The sequence below is a fragment of the Muntiacus reevesi genome, chromosome 1, assembly GCF_963930625.1.
Source record: "Muntiacus reevesi chromosome 1, mMunRee1.1, whole genome shotgun sequence".
NCBI lineage: Eukaryota > Metazoa > Chordata > Mammalia > Artiodactyla > Cervidae > Muntiacus > Muntiacus reevesi.
This window is the reverse complement of record NC_089249.1, coordinates 104,609,683-104,627,723: the sequence shown is the minus strand read 5'-3', so window position 1 is coordinate 104,627,723 and position 18,041 is coordinate 104,609,683. Positions and strand designations below refer to the sequence as shown.

General features: G+C 34.2%; 1 protein-coding gene across 2 annotated transcripts in view; it reads left to right on the top strand.

Moving 5' to 3' along the window:
- SLC35A3 (solute carrier family 35 member A3) overlaps positions 1-12,533 on the top strand; it is a 40,361-nt gene extending 27,828 nt beyond the window's left edge. For both annotated transcript variants that reach the window (XM_065908134.1, XM_065908143.1), the window contains exons 5-8: positions 1,117-1,288; positions 2,221-2,339; positions 3,983-4,116; positions 10,873-12,533. In XM_065908134.1, coding sequence (XP_065764206.1) covers positions 1,117-1,288; positions 2,221-2,339; positions 3,983-4,116; positions 10,873-10,963 — 516 coding nt within the window. In that variant the 3' untranslated portion in view covers positions 10,964-12,533. The remainder of the gene's footprint in view (positions 1-1,116; positions 1,289-2,220; positions 2,340-3,982; positions 4,117-10,872) is intronic.
- The last annotated feature ends 5,508 nt before the right edge of the window (positions 12,534-18,041 follow it).

The window sequence follows — 18,041 nt, the reverse complement described above, 5'->3', positions numbered from 1 at the left end:
CCCCCACCAAACCTGTTCTTTATTTCTATTTTTTTTCCCAGTCATCATTTACCTAGCCTGAGAGTTGCCCTAGAGTCTTCTTCAGCCTATACATCCAATCACTAAGACTTTGTGACTGTTTTCTAATACTTCTTGATTCTGTCCTTGTCTGTATCCACTAACATTTCCCCATTTCATGACTTCTTTGTTTCTCAAGTAACCTTTTGCCTCCTAATTGATGGTTTTGTTTTGTTTTTTACCATCATCCAAAATTCAGCCTCCACTTATTCACCGCTGTGGGCTATCTAAAATAAATCTAATCATATCAATTTCCTGCCATCCAAAGTCCTCCTTCCCTCTCCCGCCAGTCACTTTCCTTAGAGTGCGGTATGTATTGTGTATTTTCAATAAATATTTCTAATATTTATTTAAATGAGTATTACTGAAATATAATTGGCATATCAAACCCATATTTTCATAGTTCCTGCTTAAGGTAAAGTAGCTGGTATTCAATTTTTAAAAGTGAGGTATTTTTAAAAAACAAGTAACTAATGGTTCAGGTAGGCAAAAGCCATGCGGAGGAGAGAGAAATGAGTGAGGTTTTAGGAACACTGACCTGCAGAATGAAGCTCAGAGTGATCGGCTTGATGTGGCCCTTCCACAACACAGCAGCCACTGTGGACTTACTTTTGCTGCTCCAACACGTCACACTCTGAATCTCTACAACTGACCTGCTTATAGAGGCTGTTTTGTGCATCTGTGCGTTTATTCATTCTCTTTCTCTTTTTTATGGAGAAGGAAATGGCAACTCATTCCAGTATTCTTGCCTGAAAAATCCCATGGACAGAGCAGCCTGGCAGGCTGTAGTCCATGGGGTTGCAAAGAGTCGAACACAACTTAGTGACTAAACTGCAGCAACAGCAGCTCTTTTTATAGGGTATTTTTGAAATTATAGATTGTAAAGGCAATATCACTATGGGAAAAAAATTTATTCTAAGGGTTTTTCAAAAGCTGTCCTCTGTAATCCCCAGGAATGGAAATGGTTGCACTTTTACCTTAAGGTCTAAGAGTGGGCTCTAAACATGTATTTTGTAAAATATTATAGGAATTAAACTTGTGTTGTTTCTTTTTGTTCAGTGGCCCTCAGATTCTCAAGAGCTTAGTTCTAAGGAACTTTCAGCTGGCTCACAATTTGTAGGCCTCATGGCAGTTCTCACAGCATGTTTTTCAAGTGGCTTTGCTGGGGTTTACTTTGAGAAAATCTTAAAAGAAACCAAACAGTCAGTGTGGATAAGAAACATTCAACTTGGTAAGTTTTAAATGTTTTCTAACATTACTTTTAAAGTGATTATATTGTTATATTTAAAGATTTCTATGTATCTTTAATTAAATAAATCTTTTATAAAAGCTGCTGGTTGCTGCAAATAAAATTTTAGAAAGAACATTTCACATCCCTTTTGGTTCCTTTTTCATTGTGAAATACTTTGATTAGTTGTGACTTTATTTAGAAAATTGCTTTACCCCGCACTCTGCATATGTTACCAGACTTTCCCCTAAAGAGGTGATTCCTGTAGTATAGCCATTTCTTGAGTCATAGTTTGGGATTGCTCTAGGAAATCTTAGGTGCAGTAGTCATAAAGCGTAAGTCTACTATAAGCTCTGTGGTAGAAGTAAGGGATTCAGCAGTGAACAGGACACATTTCCTGCTCTCACTGAGCTGACTTTTCCCTAATGGTGAGACTTCAGTAACAACATTCTCATGTTGCTTGTGGCTGACTGTTTCTTTTCTAATTTTTTTAAATATTATCATACATCTAAAATTTCTAAATAAAGAAAAATGCCATACCACATACCTGAGTTATTATATCTGCATATATGAATGTGAATATATGAAATTACAGATCTAGCAATAGGAAGATACAATGAAATAGACAAAAGTGCACATTTTACAAATATTTGAACGGGATATCCATGTAGTCCTGTAATGTATACACTCTATTTTTTCAGTGCTCCAAGGCTGGTAATCTGTTCTGTTTTACATTTCCATGTCTTTTTCTTAGTCAAAATATGGTACTGAGTATATTTTTTCTAAGTCTATATAATTACACAACTAAAAAAACTTTTAATCAAATTTTATCAAGAAGGAAAAGTTAAGTTTAAAATTATTTGTAATGTTAATGGAAAAATATCTCTCCTGACAAACCAAAGGACATATAACATAGACTACTTTTTTTTTTTAAGGTTTCTTTGGGAGTATATTTGGATTAATGGGAGTATATGTTTATGATGGAGAACTGGTGTCAAAGAATGGATTTTTTCAGGGATATAATCGACTGACCTGGATAGTAGTTGTTCTTCAGGTAAAGCATTTAAATTCTTATATTTATGATAATAAATTTTATTTTAACATAGAAAATCAAAATAGCTATGATGTACTGATAGGAGGAAAGAGGGCTTCTCCTGTTAGTATTCTCATTATATCTAGTTTATTCAGGGAAGTTATAATAGGACTGATCTAAATGCTGTAATGTGAACTTTATGGTATTTAAATTCAACATAATGAAAATGCAGGATTAAGAATAAAAGAGTTAAAGCTGAGGATAAATACAACTTTTAATTTTTCTACAGTTCTAGTCATTTCACAGGAAGTCTAAAGTCAGTTCATTCAGGCTCAAGAAGCAGATCTAGATATTTAAATCTGTAACAGTTTATAGTTTAATATTGATTACATATTGGAGTATTCCTATCAAATAACTTCAGTTTATAACTTTAAATTATTCAAGGGCTGAGTAATTTCGTCTTCAAAAAATACTTATTAAGTATTCTGGAGGAAACAAAAATGAAGATACAAGTCTCTGCCTTCACAAAGCCTTTCTCTAGAGATATTTGAAGCTGAAAGTCCCTTAGGGAAGATGGGTAAGAAGGTAGCAAAGGATAACTGTTTTGAAAGCAGGAAGGATACTTCTATTTTTAAGATAAGAGAAAAGGAGATGGGGATAAGTGAAAATTCAGAGAAAATTTGAGAAAGATTTTATGATGGCTTTTATCCTGTTGAGGAGGAAAGCTCTCTTTCCTTAAGAAGGGACTACAGACTTGAGGAGAATGTAAAAGGTTTGGTACAGTTGGCATGAGGGAGAAAATAGAAGAATGAGAGCACTGCCAGGAATAACAGGATTCAAACAACAGTTTATAGTGAGCTCACTGGCATAACTTGTGACTTCTCTCTTAAAGCTTTTACCATTTGAAGAGCTGCAGTGAAAGTGGGTAACTCAGATTTGGGAGTTGATACGTAGAGTTTGGTGAAGTGAAAGTCACTTAGTCGTGTCTGACTCTCTGCGACTCCATGGACTGTAGCCCACCAGACTCCTCGGTCCATGGAGTTCTCCAGGCAAGAATACTGGAGTGGGTTGCCGTTCCCTCTCCAGGGTTTGGTAGAAAACAAAACTATGAGATATGGTAAAACCATTATTTAAGTAGCCACAGTTTGGAATTTGAAAGGGATTTGGCAGAAAGTTCTTTCTACACTCTTAAAGAGAATGATTCAAGTGCTTCAGGAAGCATACTCTGAGAGCAATTTGAAAGGTAGATTAGAATGGGAAGAAACTCGAGGAAGAAAGCCAAGTTAGGCAATTAAAAGGCTAGTAAAATATAAAGTTACATTTTATTTTTAATCAAAAATAAAAATATTTCACTAATAGTATTCAGTCTTCCCACATTTGTCTGAAGAAGTGATGTTTAATTACTAAATTGGATGAGGATAGATATTTTATTCATAATATGGTCAAACTCCATTATAGCAAACTGTAGATTCTGCTGGTAGTTATTTTATCTGATACCTTTTGAAATAGAGAGTCTATTGAACAAAACCTAGATGCTCATATGTTACGAAATGTTTCATAAAAATCACTTATTTAATGGGATTAGATTATAAGACAAAAAAGTATTTTGAAAAGCAGTTTTATATGTGTCTATTTTTAAAAATAATCTTTTAAAACTTCTGCAGGCACTAGGAGGCCTTGTAATAGCTGCTGTTATTAAGTATGCGGATAACATTTTGAAAGGATTTGCAACCTCTTTGTCCATAATATTATCAACACTGATATCTTATTTTTGGCTACAAGATTTTGTACCAACCAGGTAGTGTATTCTTTTCTGTTTCTTTAGATCTTATTTAGGAAAATGAGTCCTTCGTATGATATGATCTGAAAAATTTTGTTCTATCACAGCTTTTAAAGAAATATAGTAAGATTTATTTAACTGTCTTTTTAAAAGGGTTTCAAACTAAATGCATGAAAGAAAGTCTAACACTGAACAGTTTTTTTTAGTTTGGCTGGCCAGAATTTTCCCAGTAGATCTGAATGGGGGTTTTTCCCCAAAAGTTAAAAGTCGTATTTTTTAAAATTATTGTCATATAAAGTCATTTAAAGAATTTATATAGTTTAAGCCAGGAAAGGAGGTGACATTCTTGAAGAAGATAATTTGTTTATAAGATAATTTGAGTCACCTTTGAAAAGGTGGCTCATGAGAAAGCTCTTTAGGGAGAATAATAGTCTAGAGAATTGCTAAAGGAATGATGGGTGAAGCAGGAGACCCAGGACTGTGTAGTGTCATGGATACTAAGAGAGAAGACAGAGTGAGGAAGAATAAAGTATAAAATAAAGTTCTATTTTATTTATAATTATTAACTTGTAATCCCAGGGTAATGAGATTATATTTTAATGAATTCTAGGATACCATCCTCAGTTTCCTGTAACTTCCCTCCCTCTTCATCTTCTCATTTTCTAAACTTTGGAATACTGTCTTCATTCGTCTTTGGGCTTATATCTGCACTCACTTCCTTGGTGATCTTTATTGTCATGACTTTAAATACTGTTTATAGGCTAATAACTTCAAATTTAAATTTTTTTTTTTTTTTTTTAATTTTTTTTTTTTCAGTGGGTTTTGTTATACATTGATGTGAATCAGCCATAGAGTTACACGAATTCCCCATCCCGGTCTCCCATCCCACCTCCCTCTCCACCCGATTCCTCTGGGTCTTCCCAGCCCAACAGGCCCGAGCACTTGACTCATGCCTCCCACCTGGGCTGGTGGTCTGTTTCACCACAGAAAATATACATGCTGTTCTTTCGAAACATCCCACCCTCCCCTTCTCCCACAGAGTTCAAAAGTCTGTTCTGTACTTCTGCGTCTCTTCTTCTGCCCTGCATATAGGGCCATTGTTACCATCTTTCTAAATTCCGTATATATGTGTTAGTATACTGTAATGTTCTTTATCTTTCTGGCTCACCTCACTCTGTATAATGGGCTCCAGTTTCATCCATCTCATTAGAACTGATTCAAGTGAATTCTTTTTAACGGCTGAGTAATATTCCATGGTGTATATGTACCATAGCTTCCTTATCCATTCATCTGCTGATGGGCATCTAGGTTGTTTCCATGTCCTGGCTATTATAAACAGTGCTGCGATGAACATTGGGGTGCACGTGTCTCTTTCAGATCTAGATTCCTCAGTGTGTATGCCCAGAAGTGGTATTGCTGGGTCATATGGCAGTTCTATTTCCAGTTTTTTAAGAAATCTCCACACTGTTCTCCATAGTGGCTGTACTAGTTTGCATTCCCACCAACAGTGTAAGAGGGTTCCCTTTTCTCCACACCCTCTCCAGCATTTATTGCTTGTAGACTTTTGGATAGCAGCCATCCTGACTGGCGTGTAATGGTACCTCATTGTGGTTTTGATTTGCATTTCTCTGATGATGAGTGATGTGGAGCATCTTTTCATGTGTTTGTTAGCCATCTGTATGTCTTCTTTGGAGAAATGTCTGTTTAGTTCTTTGGCCCATTTTTTGATTGGGTCATTTATTTTTCTGGAATTGAGCTTCAGGAGTTGCTTGTATATTTTTGAGATTAATCCTTTGTCTGTTTCCTCATTTGCTATTATTTTCTCCCAATCTGAGGGCTGTCTTTTCACCTTACTTATAGTTTCCTTTGTTGTGCAAAAGCTTTTAATTTTCATTAGGTCCCATTTGTTTATTTTTGCTTTTATTTCCAATATTCTGGGAGGTGGGTCATAGAAGATCTTGCTGTGATTTATGTCAGAGAGTGTTTTGCCTATGTTCTCCTCTAGGAGTTTTATAGTTTCTGGTCTTACGTTTAGATCTTTAATCCATTTTGAGTTTATTTTTGTGTATGGTGTTAGAAAGTGTTCTAGTTTCATTCTTTTACAAGTGGCTGACCAGTTTTCCCAGCACCACTTGTTAAAGAGATTGTCTTTTTTCCATTGTATATCCTTGCCTCCTTTGTCAAAGATAAGGTGTCCATAGGGTTAGCAGAAGGAAAGAAATCTTAAAAATTAGGGCAGAAATAAATGCAAAAGAAACTAAAGAGACCATAGCAAAAATCAACAAAGCTAAAAGCTGGTTTTTTGAAAAAATAAACAAAATTGACAAACCATTAGCAAGACTCATTAAGAAACAAAGAGAGAAGAACCAAATTAACAAAATAAGAAATGAGAAGGGTGAGATCACAACAGACAACACTGAAATCCAAAGGATCATAAGAGACTACTACCAGCAGCTCTATGCCAATAAAATGGACAACTTGGATGAAATGGACAAATTCTTAGAAAAGTATAACTTTCCAAAACTGAACCAGGAAGAAATAGAAGATCTTAACAGAACCATCACAAGCAAGGAAATCGAAACTGTAATCAAAAATCTTCCAGCAAACAAAAGCCCAGGACCAGATGGCTTCACAGCTGAATTCTACCAAAAATTTAGAGAAGAGCTAACACCTATCTTACTCAAACTCTTCCAGAAAATTGCAGATGAAGGTAAACTTCCAAACTCATTCTATGAGGCCACCATCACCCTAATTCCAAAACCAGACAAAGATGCCACAAAAAAAGAAAACTACAGGCCAATATCACTGATGAACATAGATGCAAAAATCCTTAACAAAATTCTAGCAAACAGAATCCAACAACATATTAAAAAAATCATACACCATGACCAAGTGGGCTTTATCCCAGGAATGCAAGGATTCTTTAATATCCGCAAATCGATCAACGTAATACACCACATTAACAAATTGGAAGATCAAATTTAAATTTGAATTCCAGGCCTTTATATATAATTGTCTATTTGTCTATTTTCTCTTCAGTGTCTACTAGATGACTCATTCCCCATCTCTGTCAGGGTTCTCAATTTGTTGTACATAACTTCATTCTTTCAGTTGCTTAGGCCAAAATCCTTTTAACTTAGGAACATCCTTCTTTGAAGGCAGAGTCTATAGATATGGACACAAGAGAAAGTTAAAATGTATGAACATTTTTTATTTTCTCAGTGAAGTAAGGTCATCAGCTTCTCTTTACTGTCCTCTCACGTGTCATTCTAACGCAGAGACAAATCCTATTAAGTCTTCCTTTTTAATATCACCAGAATCTGACCATTTCCAACAACCTCTAATGCTATCATCATGATCCAAGTCACCCTCATTTATCATCTAGATTAAGGAAATAGTCTCCTGACTTGCCTCCTTGCTTCTTATCTTCACCTGTGTCTCTGAATTTTCCCCATTCAGTAAGCAGAATGATTCTTTTCAATGTAAATCAGTGTACTCAGGAACCGATGGCTGTTAGCTATCTTTCTATCCTCATCTAACATTACTTACCTCTTGTTTACCATTTTTTTTCTTTTAACCTTTTTGCTTCGGGCTTTGATTTGCCCTTTATTCTTCTTGGAATACTCATCCCCTACATATTCACATGGCATGCTTCCCAGGTGGCTCAGCAGTAAAGAATCTGCCTGCAGTGTAGGAGACATGGGTTCAGTCCCTGGGTGAGAAGATCCCCTGGAGAAGGAAATGGCAGCTCTCTCCAGTATTCTTGCCTGAGAAATCTGTTAGATAGAGGACCCTGGCAGGCTACAGCCCATGGGGTCTCAAAAGAGTGAGACACGACTTAGTGACTAAATACAACATTAAACATCCTACCTATTAAATGGGGGAAATTATATGCTTTAATATTATTTGAGAATGTTTAGTACTTGTAGATTTTAAGGGTAACTTAAAAAGGCATACCTTAAAAAAAAAAAAACCTCATATAAGGCCAAGGTGATAATTTTAAATCTTTGAATCATGCAGGGAATAAAATAAGTAAATGAACAAGTAAACAAGCAGAGGAACAAAAGAGTAGGAGTTTTTTTAGTAAGGTACATACTTGCATGTGTAAATCCATGTTTCTGAGGGACCCTGTGGGGTATGTTGGGATGAAGATAAATGGAGAAAAGACAATGATACTGCTATTATTGAATGAATGAATGTTTTGAGAATATACATAGGACACCACGTTAGATGGAGGAGACAGGTTATTCTTCCTAAACTAGATAGCTGAGCCCTCCATCTTTATGTATTTTTACTTTTGTGGAAAACTTCCATTATCCAATAAATGCAAAGATCTGTATTCTGAGTGTAATATTTTCCTTTGTTATCCCCATTTCACCTACTGAAACAGTTTTTTGGTTTCTCAGTAGTACCCTTGACCCCTGTACCTACCTTTCTGATTGTTCCTTTGGTAACCTGTCAGCTCTCACTCACTTTCTTATCCATCTTATCTACTGTCATGGCTTACCTGTCCTCTCTATGAAGATGAGTCCCACCTTACTTCACCTTAACTCTATATTCCTATTTTCAATTGGCTGCTTGACATCTCTGCTGATATACTATCACCAGTATTCCCTTTCCTGTTTTTAGGTGCTCATTATTTTGCTTGTTGGTGTTACCATCCTTGTATTTAGCCTTGCTTATTCTTTTATCAAAAATTTATTGTTTCCACTATGTGTCTGTCAGTGTACTAGAAGATCGTAGAGAAATAGGAGTATCTTTAAGGAGGTCACAGTGATCGAAGAAACAGACATGAGAATAAATTATAATGACGATCAATGCAGCAATGGAAGTATAATTCTGGTAGCTTCTTCCTTAAAATTTTTTTCTCTGAGAGCCATCTAAAAATAGCTGGATTGGAAAAAAAAAAAAAAAAAAGAAAGAAATCTAAATAAATAAGTAAATAAATAAATAAAAATAGCTGGATTGGGAAAGCAGGGGTTTCCTGATAGTAATAGATATTCTTGTAGATCTTGTTAGAGATATCATAGAATGGATGCCTAGAAAGTTGGATCAGACAACTTTCCAACTGAGCATGTGATTTTATACAACTCCAGGTTTCTGGAAAGCTAGGAAAAGCTCATTAGATTGACCAAGATAGTGCTCAGTCAGAGTCTAAGTAGTTAACCAAATATTCTTGTGGTAGTAATTTTCTTCAGGATACATTATAGGAAGTTTTATGTCCTCTTATTTGTATACGTATACCTGTATTCAAGGCTTTTGAAAAGTTGCCCATCTGCACCAAGTCAACACTAGATGTATCATAACAGGTAGTGACTAAGCTCCCTATATATGCTAGGTTCTTAGGAATATAATGATGAACGAGGAACACATGGGTGAACAGAGGGGCAGAATGTAAATATCATATTATTTACTATAGTGTGATAAAGTGTTACCATAGAGTAACTTTGCTTGGGGGAGTTAATCTTAGAGACTTTAGACCTGAGTTGTTATCAATAAACAGTTTTCTTGGGAGGGACATTTCAGGCAGAGGAATAACATCTATAAAGACAGTGTCCTGAAAGGCATGTTGTGTTTCCTAAATGGAGTGGCTGAATTATAGATGGGATTGGGTGGAGTGTGGGAGATAAGACTGGAAGGACTATATTATGAAGGGCCTTTAAATCATAACTGTTAATAAAAACTTAAAAAACAAGACTAATTCATATCCCTGTAATAGCATTTCAAAGAATATTCTAGTTTATATTCAGTTTAAGTTCCAGTACCAGTTTCTATTCATTTCTAGTTTATAGTAAGGTATATATATGGATAGATAAAGAAGAAACCAAGTCTTCTTGCACTTAATCTAATTTCCTTTTTTAAAACATCTTATAAAAACTGATTTTCCCTGTAGCTCAGATGGTAAAGAATCTGCTCGCAGTGCAGGAGACCTGGGTTCATCCGTGAGTTGGGAAGATCCCCTGGAGAAGGGAATGGCAGTCCACTCCAGTATTCTTGCCTGGAGAATACCATGGACAGAGGAGCCTGGCGGGCTTCAGTCTGTGGGGTTGCAAATGGTCAGACCTGAATGAGCAACTAACACTACTACTATAAAAATTAGTCCTGAGTTTTATTTATTACTACCTTTGATTTTAAACTGAACTTTACTTTGGTTTGAAAAGAGTGCAGTTTTCCCTGTATATTTTAAAATTTTGTTAAAAAATTGAAATCTGTTAGTCTTCAATGTATTGTAGGCAAAAGGCATACTAAAATGAAACACTTGATATACACATACATGTCTAACTGAATAACTTTGCTGTATACCCAAAACTAACAAAACATTATAAATTAACTACAGTTTTTAAAAATGGTTTTAAAAAAAGATGAAACACAACATTTTAAACATACTTGTTTTGGGAGACGACAGTATAGCACAGTGGATGGAAGTGCAGGTTTGGCTCTAGAGTCAGACATACCCAAGTTTGAATCCCATTTTCTGCTTCAAGTTGTGGGACTTTAAGACAATTATTTAAATTCTCTAAACCTGTTTCCTCATATATTAACAAATGAGGGCAATGCTAGTCCTTCTTCATAAAGTTGTTTTGAGAACTAAATGAGATAATGCATGTAAAACACCTAGCTGAGTATCTGGAACCTAGTAACCACTTAGTATTTGTTAGTCATGTTATTGGAACATTTTTTCCCAAATTATATTTGTATTTTATAGTAAAGAAATATAATTTTTGTTGTTTTTAATCTGATTTTCTCTTTTTCATCTTTTCTTCATCTATTTAGTGTCTTTTTCCTTGGAGCCATCCTTGTAATCACAGCTACTTTCCTATATGGTTATGATCCCAAACCTGCAGGAAATCCCACTAAAGCGTAGTGGTAATTTACCTGGTTTTTCACAATGGTGCACTGGGAATCTCAACATTAATGCTGCACAGAGGACTTCTACAGATTCTAAGAGAAAATCATCATGCTGAATCTGATCATAATGTTCAAATGGTTTGAAAATATAAAAGTTTAAGGATAAAATATACATTATGTAACAAAATGCCTATTGCATATAAAAATCAAAACTTGAAAGTATTTCCAGGGATTAGAATAAATTACTAGAGGAAATTTAAAATCTGAGTTCTTAAAAAGATATTATGTTTTTGATTGCTGCAGAAATATCCTATGCACTCTTTGAAACAGCACACAGCAAGTGTCAGACATCAATTTTGCAAATTATATATATTTAATTTTATTAAATGTTTTTTATCTTATTCTTTCTGTACAGATATATCAAATAACATGGATATTCAAAGTTTGAACATTATAATTATAAAGCTGTGAAGAAATAGTATGATTTGAAAAACATTTTCACATATCTCAGATTTTTATATTTATACAGAAGATTACTAAACAAAGGATTGCTATATGTTGCAAATGTTCAAATGCATAAAAGTTGATAAAGTAACTTTCTGGGTCTGATTTGTCAGAGAATAACATTCATATTTAAATTTAATATAAAGAAATATACATATCTGTTTCTCCATCTAAACTTTAAGACCTCTTTAGTGCTTTGAAACTGCTGAATGCAATCCATTTGTTCCTACGCTAGACAGTAGCCAGTGGCTTTTACATTAATGGAGTTTGTCCTTTATCTCTTAATTGTATTTCTTTTCTGTAAATTGGATAAATCCTTAATATTACTTTAAAATAAATTTCTGTGTTAATTTCCATCAAAGTTTTAAAATGTAATTTAAAGGGGTTAAATACTCATTTAATAATTTAAAATAATAATTATTGTCTAATGTCTCCATTTGGAGAATTTTAAACTATCAGAGCATATACTCTACACACTAGAGCGTTTTTAGATGACGATTTTATTCATTGATCTATAACTGATGACAAAACAACCAAATATATAATAATATAGACATCAATAAATTGAGACCAGAATGACTTAGACATTCCAGATTGCCATGATATATTTTAAATGGCACTATAACTATAAATTCAAATTGTTCAGAAGAGGCCTCTCATAAACCCACCATTCCTAGGAATATTCTGATCAAATGTCTGAGAGAGGCAGCCAAATTCTGAACTCCCTTTTTGTGACCTTACAATAGCTGCCAAGAAAGAGCCACAACTTTGCTTTACAGTAGTGGTTCATTTTCCATTTCTTTTCCATTTGATTAGCACTGGAATTGAGATTGCAAATTACATGAGTTATGGTTCAGGGAGAGAAAATATAGCAGAAATGATCAAATGAATTGGTGGGCACAGTTACTTTCTAAAATTGAAACAGGGGTTTAATTTATTGTTGACTAGAGACAGAATTACCTATTGTGTATAAAAGTATTGTACTTTATTTTTTCCTTCATGCATTATGTATTTTTAAAAGTCTCCTGTTCTAATTGTATAAAAACTGTAAAAAATAAATATTTTTATATAATTCTAATGGATTTTGTTAAAATTTGGCTGAAAATACTATGTTACAATCTGTTGGCTAGTCTCGGCTAATTATGACTGGCTGTTACTTTGCTGAGGCAAACCTAGTCTCAACAAGACACAGGCCTAATATATTCCATACAGAGTTTTTAGAAATGCTTAAAATTACAAAGTATTTTTACATTAATTTGCTGGTAATTCCAAATTGGTACCAAGCAAACTTTCTGGAACTCTGACTTACATTTTTCAGTGACTGCTTTTTAGAGTATTTATTAAATACTTTACTACAATTTGAGAATAGTGTTTTTAGACTATAACAACATTCAGATTTACATTTACTACTTAATGCTAAGAGAAATCTAAATCCTGTAATGCAGAGAATTCAAAACTAAATATAAAGATTTATGTTCAGCTTACACTGAAGTGTTGGGTACTTATGTATTAATCTGGTATGCATTAATCATTAATTGTGAATTCAAGTTTAGTCTCTCCCAATTTTAACACTTCAAAAAATGATACAGAAACACAACTTTCAAGATTCCCTCCAAAGTTTATAAAATGTAGTCAAGAGTTCAGAGAATGGGCAAAATAGTCTAAAGTATATTCTCAAAGCAAACTTTTATTAGACAAGCATAATTTATATTTTGCTTTTCTAGTAGGCTGGAATAGAGAATTGGTGTATAGTCTATAGTTTTTGATTCATAAAGAAATAACCATACTTGAAACAGTGGACCCGTGTCTTAGATCATGTCATATGTACACATAATGCCATTTTCTTCTGTGTGTGGTGTGTGTTTTGATGACCTCCAAAAGCCTTATTATGTCACCCTTCTATAATGATGATTCCTTGATGATTTAAATTCTTATACTTTTTAAAGTTTACATTTATCTCTCAACAACTTTGTTCATTTTAAAGAAACGTGCTAACCCATGGGAGAAGAGTGCCAGTTGATAGTTATACAAAACTTTAAAACGATGGTATTTTGGAAGAAAAGCTTGAAATGCAACATATAGATGTAATCAACACAGTAATATTACCAATTCTTTAATAAGTAATTTTTAGAGAAGTCATAGACTACTTTTACAGTGGAAAATGTAGTTTAGACATGCAAAACTTCAATGTTTACATCAATGTCACAGTTTCATAGAAGGAAAGGTGATTTGATATTTAAACTAGATTCCAAGGAGACAGAATCTGAGTGGAAACTAATTAACTGACTTTGTGCTTTAGTAGACCTAGTGTAATAAGACTACTCCTAAGAATTGATAAACTTTTCCTACATATCAGATTATTAAACTTTTAACATGTCATTGTATAGTCACTCATCTGAGTTTTGTATTTAAAAACAGGGTTTAGCATCACTCATCTTATTTACACATTCGTTACTGTAATATTTAATTACATGTGAATGTATGCTCTACATGATAAAAAGTTTATAAAAGTTATTTATGCTATATTGAAAGTCATCTTAAGAATCTCCCAGATATGTAGCTTATATAAAGTATTTGTAGGACCAAAGAAAAAGCACCTTTATCAAAATCTGGTCCTGTGTGCCTTGCTTTACCAAATACCTGGCTTTTCTTGAGGATATTACTGTAATTCACAATTTTGGACACATAGGCAAAATTAGGATGTTTTAAGAATAACTATAATTCAATGTTTTCATTTTTTCAACATTTGCTATTTAAATTCATTATCTAACAATATATTGAAATAGGTATATTGTACAAATATTAGTAAATAGAACTTATTTAAAGAAATTATGGTACCATTGCTCCATCATTGAACTTTTGAAACTTTAACAATTGTATATAACTCTCATTTTGATTTTTTTTATTTCTTATTATAAGAAAATTTACTGTGATTTTTAAAATATTTTTTAAATGATTTGGATTCCGAATTTGTCATTATATGTATTTCATTTGTTTAGAAAGATTCTTCTGGGTTTGGGGTTGTGATTTGTATATTTAAATTTTTTATGGACATAATTCAAAGGAATGTATAAATTGGTCTTTTGTTTAAATGGCTTTTTAATTGATAAATTTCTCTTTGTCATTTTTTGGTATCCAGTTATTTTCTATTCTCTAGATTTCTGAAAATAGATTATTTTCATAACTATGTAAATTTTTTCCTATATTTCCTTTTTTCCTGTTCACCTGTGTCTGACTTAACCATGAATTGGTCTTTCCATATATCAAAAATGACTCCCTGAGCCCTTCCCTGCCTCTCTGGTTACCTTTATCATGTATGTGATCTTCCTTTCTATTCTGTAGCGTGAAAGACTGGATCTCATTTAAACTAGTTAGAATTTCTCTACCTGTATGATTATAACAGTCTAAAACTTTTTGCTTTAAACAAATTATCTCTTTTGATAGTGTCAAAGTTAAGAGATTATAGTAATTGGTATATATTTTCTACATAATTTATTGTTTTGGCTGTGTTGCATGGCTTGCAGGATCTTAGTTCCCCAAGCAGGGATCAAACCTATGCCCCCTGCAGTGGAAGTGTGGAGTCCTAACTACATGAGGAGCACCAACTGAAAATCTTTATATTTGTATTGGAATACTTCTGTTGAAAGTATATCAAAATTCTTGAATCCTGTGCTATGCAAATATGCTTCATAATAGTGACCAGTATTAGTAATCACAATTGTCTTTCTTACTGTTCTTAAAGAGAATTTTTTTCAAAGCAGGATTGATTACCTACACATTCTAGAAGTGAAAATATCAGAGGGAATAAACTGTCCTCAAATCCCAAAGATTTGAAATTCTACTATTGTAGAGTGTCTTGGTGACTATAAATTCAGAGGTTTCCCAAATTCACCTAGGTTCAAAAATTGACTGGTAAGACAGAACTCACTGATAGCTATTATACTCACAATCATAGTTATTCCAGATAAAGGATACAAATTAGAACCAGACAAAGGAAGAGAACATTGTACAGAGATAAGGAGGGGTCTAAATCCCAGTCATCTTTTCCAATTGTTCACTCCTGGTGAAGCCTTGGACAATGCTGCATATATACTCCTAGCTAAAATCGATGATACTCCATGCAGAGTACTGCCAACTGGGAAAATTCACCCATGCTTTGGTTTGCATATTTTTACCACAGTCTTATTATTTGGCATGCTTGATTGATTCTTTGATCACATAGTTGAACTCACTCTCCAGCCCTGATCCTCCCTGGAGAACTAGCAGACCTCAGACACCAGGGTCTCATGTTAGCATATATTAGCTTGTGTAATTTGAGGAGCCCAACATGAATAACAAAGACACTTCTGCTGGAACCTCCTGAGGATGTAGGCCAGAACTTTTTTTGAGTAAGACCAAATTCCTTACCATTCGTCACTAATACATATTTTTCTGAATTGATGAGAATGACACAAGCAATGACAATTGTTTATAGAGACTTGTGCACGCTGCACGCTAAGTCGCTTCAGTCATGGCCGGCTCTTGCAACCCTGTGGACTGTAGCCCGCCAGGCTCCTCTGTCCGTGAGATTCTCCAGGCAAGAGTACTGGAGTGGGCTGCCACGCCCCACTCCAAGGGTTCCTCCCGACCTAGCAAGCAGAACCTGTGTCTCATGTCTCCTGCAGTGCTAGGTGGGTTCTTTACCACGAGCTCCACCTGCGAAGCTCATAAAGACTTTTACACACATTGTCATTTTTAATTTCAGAAATTTTGTCAGATGCTTCTGAACACACGACTGAAGGGTAGAAAAACAATCAGATACAGTACTAAGTAGCACTTGTATTATTTATTTAGTTTTCAGTTCTGATATTTAATGACAATTTTATTAAATGTTGGGATAATTAAAAGACAAATTTTAAAATTTATAAATTTAACCTATGCTGTATATTTATGTACAATTTTGAGCTAATTTTATCTATGTATTTATTTTGAAGATTTAATTGACTTTTGGCAATTCATGAATTGAACAGCATCCCATCTAGCAACTAGAAGGGTGTTTCCTGAGCTAATTTTAAATTACCATTGGCCATCACTACTCTGAGGAGGAGTTCATAGAATAAAATTCGTATCAGTTGCTAGGATGGCTCATAATAGACCTTCACTGTTAACTGATAGCTCCACATTTCCAGTCATCCTTTATTGGTGTTAAGTATCAAACCTCCATTAGATCTAACCAGGTTTTTTTATTTATGCATTTATTTATGTTTATTTATTTAGGGTCTCTGGTATGTTAAAATAACTTCTTTAAACAGTAATGATATTCCTTTGAAAATAGTTTACCTGAGATATACACTTTCATCCTTTTTTTAAATTAAACTCACTAAGGATTTAAAAGAATATTGAATGCTGTTACAGTGTTTTGGGGGTAATCATCTGAAAATGCACTCTTGTTAAGACATACTTTAAACACAGAGTATTTAAAAGGTTTAATTAAATGTGTTAAATCAGACTTCACTTATATATTTTAAACAAAATCTGTGGATGTGGGTTTATGTGTTTGCTGTTTCTTAAAAGATATTGTATATACAAAAACAATTTCTAATAATTGGGGATTTAAGTTCTCTCCTTAGGCTGAAGTTTTATGTTTCATTTTACTTTATTCTGCTTGGATAGTAAATACAGCCATTAAAAATTACACTAAGCGCTTTTTTCTAATATATGCAATGTGCTTCAATAGGTTTTAAATATTGTAACAACAGTAGAGTAATGTTTCTTGGGTGATGATAGGATTACAGAAAATCAGGTGAGTTTATGCTTCATTTTATGACTTAAAATACTGCTATGAATTCTAAAATTTTAAAATCTGAAGCTTACCTTGGATGTTTTATATATACATATATATGTGTGTGTATATATATATATATATAGGCTTCCCTGAGAATCTGCCTGCCAATACAGGAGAAGCAGGTGCAATCCTTGGGTTAGGAAAATCCCCTGGAGAGAGAAATGGCAACCCACTCCAGTATACTTGCCTGAAGAATCCCTTGGACAGAAGAGCCTGGTAGGCTGCAGTCCATGGGGTCACAAAAGAGTTGGACATAACTTACTGACTAAACAACAACTATACACACACACACACACAATGCCCCAAATTTCCATTACTTTGTATCCTTTACCGTTCTGTTGTTCATCAGTCGCTACTAAATCATGTTCAACTCCAACCTGGTGGACTACAGCACACCAGGCTTCCCTGTCCTTCACCATCTCCTGGAGTTTGCTCAAATTCATGTCCATTGAGTCAGTGATGCTGATGCTATCTAACCATCTCATCCTCTGCCACTCTCTTCTCCTTTTGCCTTCAGTCTTTCCCAGCATTGGGTCACAGGGTCAGACATGACTGAGCGACTTCACTTTTCCCAGCATCACGGTCTTTTCCAATGAGTTGGCTCTTCGCGTCAGGTGGCCAAAGTATAGGAGTTTCAGCATCAGTCCTTCCAATGAATATTCATGGTTGATTTCCTTTAGAATTGACTAGTTTGATCTCCTTTCTATCCAAGGGACTCTCAAGAGTCTTCTCCAGCACCACAGTTCAAAAGCATCAGTTCTTCAGC